Consider the following 12,535-nt stretch of genomic DNA (forward strand, 5'->3'; position numbering starts at 1 on the left):
TGTGAGTAAACCGTAGATCCGTGTCTTATACAGCCTCGGCGCTGTAAAATGACTCTCAACTTTAACCAACAAACAAGCCTAAGAAATTATACTGTACAAGTTGTAAGCCATTTAACCAAATTTTGGTAGATACAGTGAGTGTTTTCTTGTAAATACCATCCCCCTAATCATAGGTTTTCGTTATAATACTGGTTGTATCTTATAATAATGTATGCTAAGGGACAGTGTTTATGAAGTTTGAAAGTGGCTCTCCAAGCAATTGAAAGGGGCAGCGGTGTTGAAATGTCTTTGTATACATTCACGGCAGGTTATGCAGGGCTCAGCGTCTTGTTAGCTACACCCTTCTGCCAAATGACGTCTTGTCACAACCTTCGTTTCATTCGCCTAGCCCACACGCCATCGAGTAATTGGCTCTCTGTAGCAAGTGAGGATGAATGTTTTGAGTTGAGTGTCAACATCAGTGATACAGACTCTGTTTTTATCACCAATATCCCTATCTGATATCTAGCAACCCAAGCAGCACAGATAATTCTATAATAAACTATAGTACTCGCGCCGAGTCATGAAGCTTGACCTAGATCTACCGATTTCACCACCCAATAGAACGCGAGGGTGTGTTCCGGTCGTCAACTCCTACCCATCAAATTTTGTCAGTGTCTTCTCTCGCGCTACAGGGAAAACATCTCCCGAGAGTACAGTGTTGTCGGATTGGCGCCAAGTTCCGTTTTGTGAATTGTTTTTTCGTGCGTTATGTTTCAGTTGTTACTATTCTTGTTACTGTTTTAGAATAATTGTTACAGTGGTTACTGTTGTGCAGTGTTATTATTGGTAAATTTTAAATAATTCTTTTTTAAAAAAAATACTCACTTACTATGTCTTCTAAGTTTGGCAACATTGTTTGTGAATTTCAGCTATTTGACGTTTTCCCAAGTGTGCGCTCGGGAAGCGGCTCCACGAATTGTACCGAAGTTTGCCGATGTGTTGGAGCTCAAGCAAAATATTTCTATGAATACTATGATTAGTTTAGAGCCCAAGCTCCACGACTCGACGCGAGTACTATAGTTAACTGCTAGCCTTGGTCCTGCGTTGTGATTGGCTAAACATTTTCCAACCAACTCAACTACCAACACAGCCCTTAGTGTAGAAATAAAATTTGTGAATGTGAATGTGAGGTCGGAACTATTGGGTAAATGATGGCAAATTGTTGCTTGGCCAACGACAACAACTGGACAATTCTGGACTCGATTTGGTGCCCTAAGAATAGGGACCACGTTCTCTTTTAACCCTATATTTAAAACGGAAAGTGGCAGAAAGTAACCACTTAAGGTTTTAATGTTGATCGCTATAGAATAAAAACAGTAATAGATAGCAAGAAGTAGTTCTCTGCTACGAATTAAGTGTCTTTAGCATATATTCCATTTGCACTTTAGTCTCTCTCTGCTATCGAGGAAGTAGTCGAAAGTTACTCTACTGGTTTCAATATTAATTGAGAAAATGACACGTTATCAAACCAAAGTCCTTTACGTGGTGTACAAGTGACACTGCTTTTCTGTTATTGTAATTATAAATTTCCAACCAACTCAATCATTAACCTACATAGGGCCACCAACGGTGCTATTAAAATTTCATCAAGTTCCTATTTGAACTGTGCGTTCTTGTAATATTCTTTATTTATATATTCAAACAAAATTTATATTCGAATAACTCATAGGTCAATTTATTTGAAGAAGAAGAAATAAATATTTGAAAGAGAAGAACAATTCTTCGATTAATTAGTAGAATAAACAAACATTTTTGAATAATTTAACATTTGAGAAAACAAATATATTTTTGAACTATTTTAAGATTTGGAAAATGAAAATGAAATATTTCAGTGTAACGTCCTGCTGTTTAGGCTAAGGGCGACGATGATTAAAGCAAGTGAATGTTGATAAAAGATTTGGTGGAATGAAAAAGTAAGAGGAAACGGGAGTAAGCCAGAGAAACCCACGGACACGATTTTGTCCACCACAAATTTGGCCGGGGATTTTAAGATTTGTATAAAAAAATACATTATTTAAAAATTACTATAGTCTAACATTTGTGTAAACAAATATTCTTTAATTACTATAGCAATTGGTTAAACAAATATGTTTTTCAGACTCTTTTAACATTTGAATAAACAAATATTTTTTTGAATTAGTATAATATTTGAATAAACAAATATATCTTTTTGAATCATTCTATCATTTGAATAAACAATTATAGAGTTTTTTTTAAAAATTATTTTAGCACTTGAATAAACAAATATCTTGGTTTCAAATAAATTCAATATCTGGCTAGGGAGTAAACAAATACAATAGATTTCCAACTATTCGGGTTAATGTGGTGAAAATACAGTCTGTAAATAAAAAGGTCTGAGTTCTATAATTCTCACTTCCTTCCCCAATCATATATTAAAACATGCTATTTACTCCAAAATTCGCTCTTATTCATATTTTCTAACCTCTTAGAACAGGTCAGTAATTATACATGTCTGTCTTGTACTGTAATGTATGTACTGCTAAATTTATTACAGGAAAAAAGTCCAAAAATAAAAGTATTGTACACAATTTTTGCTATAAATTTTATAATGCCCAACTTAATTGGAGATAACATAAAGTGATATTCACTGGACATATGCACAATTTTAACTTAAACAAAATATAAAGTAAAACGTAGGCTTAATTCTTAGAAAAAGAGATTTAAACATATTTTACTGTTCACTGATAAATGATTACACAAATGTGAAAAGCTAGGCCTGCTAAGATAAACTAAGTCGAAATAGTTTTTAGTTTTCTAAGTCCTAGATACGAGGGTGATTCAAAAAGTAATGCCTCAAAGCTCACTACCTGACCAATAGTACTGCAAACATTCTGTAAGCTATGGAATCTCACTTGTTTCACCTTTCTATCTCTTCTCCTTCTAGAGTAATGGAGCAATCCATGACATCCAGTTGTGACGTCCGGTTGAAACAGAAGACTGTCATTGAATTTCTCACTGTGCCAAGAACATTCATCACCAGTGACGAGTCGTGGATACAGCATTACGACCCGGAAATGAAGTGTCAGTCGATACAGTACAGCCACACGTCCTCTCATCAGCTGAAAGAAAAATCGACGTTGTTCTATCTGATGGCAAAGTGTTGTTGACATTCTGCTTTATCCTGCCTATATTTCGGATCTTGCGCCCTGCGACTTTTGGCTCTTCCCCAAGCTTAAGCATCACCTTAAGGGCCAATGCTATACTTGTGACGCGGAAGGGGAAGCAGCAGTTCGTCAATTGTGTCATAAGCAGCTACCACAATTCTTTGACGACAGCACGAGAAACCTCGTTTCGCGTTGGCGCAAGTGTGTTGTCCGTAATGGGGACTATGTTGAATAATGATGCCACCATTTGTAGCCGACATTGCAAACTTTCCACTGATACTTGTTTCAGTGCTATTTGTCAAACACAAATAAAGTTATCACCTTAGAGGCATTACTCTGTGAATCACCCTTGAAGATGAATGGTTCTAGTTGGTAAAGTCGTGTAGGTTGGATAAAAGATACATTGTTCTCACGTCAGAGGACTCTGTCCGAACACTAGAAGAACTGCGTAGTTGGTAAAGAAATGTGAGATAATGATGTGCGGTGAGTGTTATTCAGCCATAAGCAGCAGCATCGTAAAGTAGAGGATGAAAGTGGAAGCGCCTTTATAATATATTTCGAACGGATTACCTACATATTTGGATCAAGACTGTAGTAGCACGTAGGCACACTGCACAAGAATGTTTTCAGGGATTTACGACACACGCGAACCTATTTCGCGAACCAAGTGGCAGTCCCTGCGAGACATTGACAAAGATTTATGCATTGATGGTGTACGACGCGTGTGGCACAAGATGATAAGAGATGGAAGGCGATACGTTGTAGAAATATCACAAGTGTTCTTCTAGGTACAAAGCTATTTACGAATTATAATAATGTTGCCATTACTTTTCACCCAGACCTTGTATATTTTTCTTTTGAATAAACATTTGAATAAACAAACGTAATTTTTCTTCCAATAAAATTTTGAATAAACATTTTTAAAAAACAGGCTACTATAGCATTTGAAGGAAATAAATATGTTTTTAGAATATACTAATTTTAACATTTGAATTAACAATTATCTTGTTTCTCTGAATAATTCACCATTTGAATAAGTAAATATCTTGTTTTTTAAAAATAAATTCAACATTTCCATAAATATCTTGTTTTTCGAATAATTGTTAACATTTCCATAAACAAGCATTATACATTAATTTTTGTAATATTTTTTAAGATTTGCAATCTCTTACTTATCGAAAAAAAATGTAATATTTGAATAAACAACTTTCTATCTTTTAACAAGTAATTTTAAATTTGAATACACATATTTCTTCTTTCTTTTGAGTAACTTTAACATCTGAATAGACACATATTTTCCTTTCTAATAATTTTAAATTTTAATAAACAAGTATATTTTTCGAATAATTTTAACATTTGATTAAACAAAAATATATTTCTATTTCAAATAATTTTACCACTTGAATAAACAAGTACCTTTTTATGTAATAAATTTAATATTTGAATAAACAAATATTTTTTCCTTTGAATAAATTTAATATTCGAACATACAAGTATACTTTTAATTCGAGTAATTTTAACACTAGTACTATTTATCGATTGTATTCCTATGTGAAAATGTAGTTAGCGAGAATTTCCTACGTTGCTGGTGATTCTGGATTCAATTTTCAGTGGGACACAATTTTGAGCACCATGAGACACTTGGAGAGTTAGTTGAATAAAATAGTATTAAACTCTGTTCTGGAAAGTCATTAACAACGCCGATTGGAGAATATGTTGATCACACAACGTCTAATCTGAAGTCATCTGGACAGATATAGTTTTCTTGTGGATAATAAAGCCAGGATCCTCCGTTAGTTCAGAATATCTACCGACAACTAAGTACCAGGCGTTGATAACGTTTCTTTTTCCACATGGTTTTACACTAATAGTGTAAGTTTGTCATTAACGCAGCTCACTGAAACTGAAAGATGTGTTTTTCCAGGTCCGCTTCCTTTCATAGGGCTTACCTCATTAGGGTACAAAAACCATGGAGTCTGATGAGGTAATGCAATCAGCAAAGAAAAGGAACTTGTCAATTTCTATCTACCCCCTTCCCTTGTGATGCTCCGCCCTTGAACCGTGAATCTGTGTCTTTGAGAGAACCGTGCTTTACCTGTCGTGACTTCGCGATGCCAAGAGCGATTAACAAGGGCTGGTCGATTTCAATGCTCTCCACAATACCTGCTATTTTAGTTTAGTTTTTTTTTTCGGTCATTAGGACAATCCACGACGCCGACCATGTGGAGCCGCAGAGACAGCTAACCATTAGACAATTTCTTTCTCTTCTTCTTCTTTAGTATTGATGTAATATATATCACATTGAGTAAACCTTATGTTCTACGTACATAAATGTTTTGTTTTGTACATAATATTTTATTTAATTTTTATGAATAAAGATCAAGAAAGACCTAGTAATTAAAATTTGATTCGAAAATACTTTACAACAAAATAGAGAAAGGATTTTTTATTTATTTTTGTGAGGGGAGTGAAATCGGACGGAGAATTTGTGTTTATACAGGGTTTTTATAAAGTCTGGACGGATTTAATTTGCTTATAACTTAAAGGACAAAATCAGGGCGTCTGTGGCTGGCATTTCGGATCAAACACGGCGGAACGCTGTGAGTGGATTCCAGCGCCGCCTTCGCGAATGTGTGGACGTAAATGGCGCCCAGTTGGAGGTGTGGCGGTGAATGAACTGAGCTGGTGCAGATTACAGGTAAAAATTTAATCCTTCCGCTACCGTTTGCACTTTATTTGATTTCAATATGAGCATTTTTATGTAAATTATAAGCGAATTAAATCCGTCCATACTTTATGAAAACCCTGTATGTAGTATTCAGGTCATTGATGGAATTCGAACACGAATCTGTCAATTTTATAAAGTGAAATCCCCTATTCATTGACTTAGTTATTTTATATTTTGCAACGATAACTTAAGTAATATCCAATTTATATAGGAAAATTTTTAAAAAAAAATTAAATGAGATATTTAAGTTTTACATCCCTTAATCATCGCTTATACACTAGAGCAGTAGTTCTCAAAGTGGGGTACGCGGACCCCTGGGGGTCCATGGGACGTAGCCAAGGGGTCTGCGACGCCTAAAAATTGAAATGTGTTATAATAAAATAGAACTCACAGCTACCTATTATGCAAGAAGTATTGTTTTCAGTTACTAAAAAGAAAGTAATTAGAAATTATACTTAGGCCTACGTTTGTAAATTTAAATGTTTTCCTACTTTACTAAATTTCTGCCCTGTGAATATGAAGAGTTGTCTAGAAAGGCATTGCAACATTCCCTACCACTTACTTAAGTGAACAGACCTTTTCTGCTCCTTGCAGTATTAGAGCCTGAAAGCGAAATCTTAATGTGGAATCGCATCTAAGATTGATGGTGAAAAAATTAATTCCGGATTTCAGTGCGCTTATGGAAAAACAGAAACAATTTCATTCCTCATACTAGTGACCCCACATTTGAGAATATTGCTTATCAAGTGAATTTCCTTTAAAGAAAAAAAAAAGTACATTGATTTTCAGTCTTAAAAGTTACTGTATTTTCAACTGAAATTTCGTTCACTAGGAAACAATCATGTACGCGTATTTCTAGAATAAATCACTTATTGCAATATTTTTCTTGATCTTTTTGTTGTTAGTGGTAATTCTAATCAGTATAGTTTTTAATACCATGTGAAATTTCAGATAGCATTGCAAGGGGGCCCGCAGATCACTTTCCGAATGAACAGGGGGTCCGCGTTATCGGAAAGTTTGAGAATTACTGCACTAGAAGAAACGGATGCTTAACAAGCTGTTGGTGGGTTAAGAGTACGAGAAGAAATGAGAGAATTTCGAAAAGATTCACGGTTTTTACACTTCTCTATTTATTCATAAATTGTTACATAACAAGAAGTTGCTGTGGATCAATGATACAGCGCTCAACTCTGGTGTGAAGGATCCCTGGTTCGATCCCAGCTCTCGCCAAGTGAGCTTTCTGGTGGGCAAACACTGCTTGCGGAGGTTAGGGTTCTCCCGTTTTCGTAAATTTTCTTCATTCTACTATTATTATTTATCTCATCATCATCGTCTCCCGTAGTCTCGGTGCATACTCGTAAAACGCAACACTAAAATACGCTACGCTACACATGTTACCCAATAAACTTGATAACCTGAAATTCCATAAAACCAGAATCAACATTCCCTCACCGAAGACAAAAGAAATCCAGAACCAACTGCCTTCAACATTCTCAATATGGAGAATGCTTCCTTCAACGTAAAATAGTGGACGCGTATAATTCTACTTTGATATATTTAAGCAGCAAAGGGATACAGTAGTAAAATTAATTGTGTAAGTGCATGTAAGTTAGGACAATGTAACTGAGTGTAAGGCCTGTATTGTATCTTTCAATAAATTAACAAATAAATAAACAGAAAGTCATATCCTTAAGAGACCTATTAAATCCCCTTTACAGGTTTTAAAATCCCTTTTCCACTTGAGAAATAGTCCTTGTAAATAGTATTTTCAAAGCAATAGAAAATTATCAACAGAAATCGTAAAATGAGCCTAATATTTTATTAGTATTTTGTAACAAAAAAACATGAAAGGATGAGTTGTAGACAAACTATCGAAAAATCGTTGAGTTTAACGTCCCATGATTATGCCTGTTAGGCTAAGGGAGACGATGAATAAAGGAACTGAATGACGATGGAAGAAATGGCGGAATGAGAAAGTGGGAGTACTCCGAGGAACCCACGGATACGATGTTGTCCACCACAAACTTACTTGACCGGGGATCGAACCAGAAACGCCACGCACCGGAGGTAAACGCTCTACCACTGAGCCATCGTTCGCCCTACAAATTACCGAAATTAATAGACCTCTTTAATATTAAATATAATTGTTCAAACTTAATTTCTTTGTCTTACAGATAAATTTAAGCTGAAACAACAGATTAACACGGGATTTTTCAATGCTATGTCTACAATACTTTATTTTATCTTATTTTACTCTTGCTGTAATTTCCGAGCAAACTAAACATACTTACCCCTGCAAATCTGGATGTGAAAGTATGATGTCCCATGTACTTCTTTCCTCGCACAGAAGGTTGTGTTTCGTAGGTGCCTCTTTCACATGTGTTGCGTTGGTGCAAAATTTTGTCACCTGAATGAAAATAAGATCTTCAAAGAATCTAAACTATGCTGTGAACATTTTCTAATTAAAATACTAACATTTTTGCAATACATCACACGGTATCCCAAAACTCAATACTCGATTAATTTTTGTTCTTCCACTTGTAGGGAACGTATCGCAGCATGTTCTTTACCTTAAAGGACTATTTAACTTTGTTATTGATCATTCAAAAAGAGAGGTGATAGCGGAATTCAATCATCGACACTTTGCCAAAAGACCACTTTTGCCGGGCTTAGGGGGCTGTAAACCCGGGCTTCCAGGTGGGCGGTCACCTCCACTCTCACTGAGTTTATGTATACAGACGGAACTTGTTGACATTGAAAGAACATAATCTATTGTGCATCTACACCAGCGTTTCCCAACCTTCTTTAATTTGCGACACACACACTTATATATATATTATTATTATTTGTAAACATAAAACACAGTGTTTTTTTTTTCTGTGATTACTGATCTTCTCACAGAGAAGAAAGCTCGATCACTGGTTTTTCTCCGTAGTAAATCATTATGCTTATTCTTCATTCTAATTTAAAAATACAAAACAATTGCAATGAAATATTGGACTCAATTTTTTAAAAATGTGCTTTCTTTTTCCAAAACAGTATCCAACCTTTCACTAGGAAGGAAGATCACTAAATAACGAACGAACAAACTCTTTTACTTTTAAAACACAAATGTAAGTAATTTGTCGAAAGGATTGAATAATATTTTAAATTTTCAAGTTACGAAATAGTCTGCAACAATAAAGAAGCAATAATGGTCATAACAATGATAAATACCCTTTTCAACATTAAAAAAGTACAAAAAGCAACACGGTATGAAACTTAAAATTGTAGATTCATATTAGAGGTTCACAGTAGTGTGAAATAGAAATGTACATTTTTCCCTACGTTTTGTAATTTGAATGCTATAGAATTAATAATTTTGTTTCGATTTCCTCGCGGCATACAGCGGCCCATTCACGGCACACCAGTGTGCTGCGGCACACTGGTTGGGAAACGCTAATCTACACAGTAACTTAATTTTTCTGCCGGATTCGGACTGATATTCTGTAATTGCATGAGACTGCAGAACACTTTTATTCAACAAGAAAGTATGAATCATTCTCTTGCACCATATTCCATCTTCATTTTTTGAAAACCGATTTATGCTAATTTATTAAGACGGTAGGTGTAACAAACGAAGAAATCTGTTTAATACTTTTGGTCATGTTTTATCTTCTGATGATTATTGAATCTTGTATGATTCTTTTTAGACAGCCAGTTGAGATTTTGATCATGCATGGAGTCGGGTAGAATTTTAGAGCAAAATAATAGGCGGTTTAATTCAAACACATTTGTTGGGTGACCAGTTCTTTTAACTTCCAGGATGTGATAGAGGACTATGCTAGGACGAAAGCTAGGAAAAGATATTTTTCAGGCATTCATTTCTTTATTTATTACATTTATATAATAGGATAACTTAATATGTCTTTTATGCATTTGGAAAGTTCCATTAGGTATAACACATAACGCATGGCATGGTTGATGTCGTAGAACTACGTGTATTCTCTTAACTTTCCTACTGTACTTTCACAGAAATGTATTAGGCGAAGTCAGCAGAGGCCATATATTTTTTCTAGCCCCGAGCCTCCAGATGGATTAATCCGGCCCTGATTGTTGCACTTTAGTTATAGGCCCGCACTCAAGGAGGGCTTAAGAGTGCAGTACCCACCTTAAATTATTATTTACCTCCTCTAAAACAAACTTCGTTGAGAATATTTTAAGTGACTCGAAACTCGATAAGAAATTCTTGCAATTTTATAAATCAAATTGTCTTCAATTTAGCGCATTTTTACACACTTCCAAATATATATTTGGGGAGAAAGAGTAAGGTGAGAGCTCGTACTTTGACTGACTTGAACTAAAAGCATTGCGAAGTGGGTGAGAGTTTCAATAAACATGGACCATATTGAGTCAAAAGGGAATAATACTACGTATGCAAATGTGGAACATACTTTTTATATCGGGATGGGGAAGTTCACTCTCACATTATCGACTAATTTTAAATCCAGGTTGTAGAGATGATAGTCAAGCCTCAAAAAATATGCACCATATTGCATCAAAATCTTTCTTTTTTCGAAAGTTATAGTGGAACACATTAAAAAAAAAAAAAAATCAGAATAGGTGTATTCGCCGTATATCAGGAAGCTAAATTCACTGTACATTCCTGACTGTTTTTTTTTTTTTAAATCCCAAGTACTTAGAAGTGTCAAAGATAATGTTCATAATACTCTAACAAAATCATATAATTTTATACAAAAGTTAAGGTATAGTTTTCTTTAAAATGGGAGGAGGCCAAATAAATCTTATCATTTGCTCTTTTGTGGTCTCAAAGAAAATAATCGTCATATTGCATCAAAATCAAACATTTAAAAAATATCGTGGAACAGAGGAGGGTAAAATCATTCTTTCAAAAATGGAAGATTTTAACCCCATACTGCGGAGATCATTGGAATTCTCCGGAAAAAATGTACATTATGTTTTTTCGAAATCGAATAATTTTTACGTAGATTCTCCTCTAAAATTATTTGTATGCATATGTTCAAACTTACAACGCGAGGGTGACTTTACAATCTTTTGGCTTAACTGCAATCCCCCCCCCCCAAACATTAGAGAAGTTTGGAGGTATCTGTATACCAAACTTCATTAAAATTGGATACGTTTAACGAGGATTATCGTGGAATAGACAGACAGACAGATACACAAAAGCCGGTCGAGTTCAATAATACGTGGATGTTCAATATACCTAGGTATGACTTTCCCTGAGCGCTATATATAGAGAGATATATAAAGATATGTATATAAAGATATTTATGTCAAACCTGAACTTTTCTACAGGGTGGATTCGACATAAGCCACTTGGTCTTTTCTTGACGATAACGCCCACCCTACTCAGCACGCAAACAAGGCAAAATTGGAGAATTAGGGTGGAAACGGCTACCCTACTCTCTATACAGCCTCAATTTAGCACCAAGTTATTTTCATCCTTTTCCAGTGTTAAAGTCTGAATTACAAGACGAATGTTTCGAAACAGATGAAAGAAGTGAACCGGAATATGAGGAGAGTGCTGAATACCCAAACCCCTGATTTTTGACAAAGGGTTTGAACAAGTTGCTATAACGGTGAGACAAATGCCTGAATCTAAATAGGAATTATGTGGAGAAGTGAAGAAGGACCTACCTGCACATGTATGCAAGTTTACAAATGTCTCTTTAAAAATATTTTACAGCTTAGGGAAACTTATAAGAACGACCAAGAATATCGCTAACTCTTGTTTCTACTTTCTTCCTATTTATTCGAGGATTCTACGTACTCCGTGTAGCCGCCATTTTTCTGTCAGTATCTATCAATATGGAAGTTTATGCTATACTTTTGTAGTATAAGCCAATTACTGATTTTTAGAAGCGATTTCTACTTCTACAGCCTAAGTTTTAATGAGTCATTATTATAGCTACGGCTGAACACGTTGGTTATAGCTAGATATTTTAAAGTTGTAATAAATCTTGTTAGCTATATATATATACTTCTAAAAATATTCTTGGTATGCAGGTCCATGACTTTTCTCTAACAGTGTTTATTATCATTATTATTATTTTTTCTTAGCAGCTTTGCACAACAATGCTGTAGGCTAGACGATGACATAGGATTGCTAATAAATAAACACCAAATGTGTTCATAACATAAGCACCACCTTTCAGCGGTTAAGCTACACCCTTACAGCATGACGGATTCGGCATGGCAGCTAGTTTCCTCAGGGAACACTGTGTCTGTAATTAGCTTAGGCCTTTTACATATTCAACAGGTGCGGTGACCCTTGCCATTACATAACAATCCCTGCCTAAACAACGCCACATTTTAACTCGTTTAGGCAAGCAAGCACAAAAAAAAAAAAAAAAAAAAAATCAGTATTAGTACTGCGTTAATAAATAAAAGAAGACTTAAATAGCCCAAAATGGTGGCTTTGTATTGACGTAACCGATCGAATTAAGAGATAAGTGAAACGGATATCTTAATAACATTCTAAGAAATCTAAATAACAAGTTTTTACCTGATACTTTAAGGATTAATCAGTATAAAAATACGTTAATCTTTTAGTAAAAGAGCAACTTTAAAATTTTACATTCAGTGAAAATTATAAGCGTTTCTTTTTCTTTAATGAACG

The 12,535-nt window shown here is 34.9% G+C and overlaps 1 protein-coding gene across 1 annotated transcript in view; it reads right to left on the reverse strand.

Annotated features, from left to right (window-relative positions):
- Positions 1-12,535, reverse strand: part of LOC145662266 (calcium-activated chloride channel regulator 1-like) — a 122,410-nt gene that overhangs the window by 84,703 nt on the left and 25,172 nt on the right. Inside the window, exon 5 of the mRNA XM_081727654.1 lies at positions 8,187-8,302. Coding sequence (XP_081583780.1) covers positions 8,187-8,302 — 116 coding nt within the window. The remainder of the gene's footprint in view (positions 1-8,186; positions 8,303-12,535) is intronic.

Source organism: Thermobia domestica, chromosome 1 (genome assembly GCF_964235325.1).
Source record: "Thermobia domestica chromosome 1, izTheDome1.hap1.1, whole genome shotgun sequence".
In the NCBI taxonomy this organism is placed as follows: Eukaryota; Metazoa; Arthropoda; class Insecta; order Zygentoma; family Lepismatidae; genus Thermobia; species Thermobia domestica.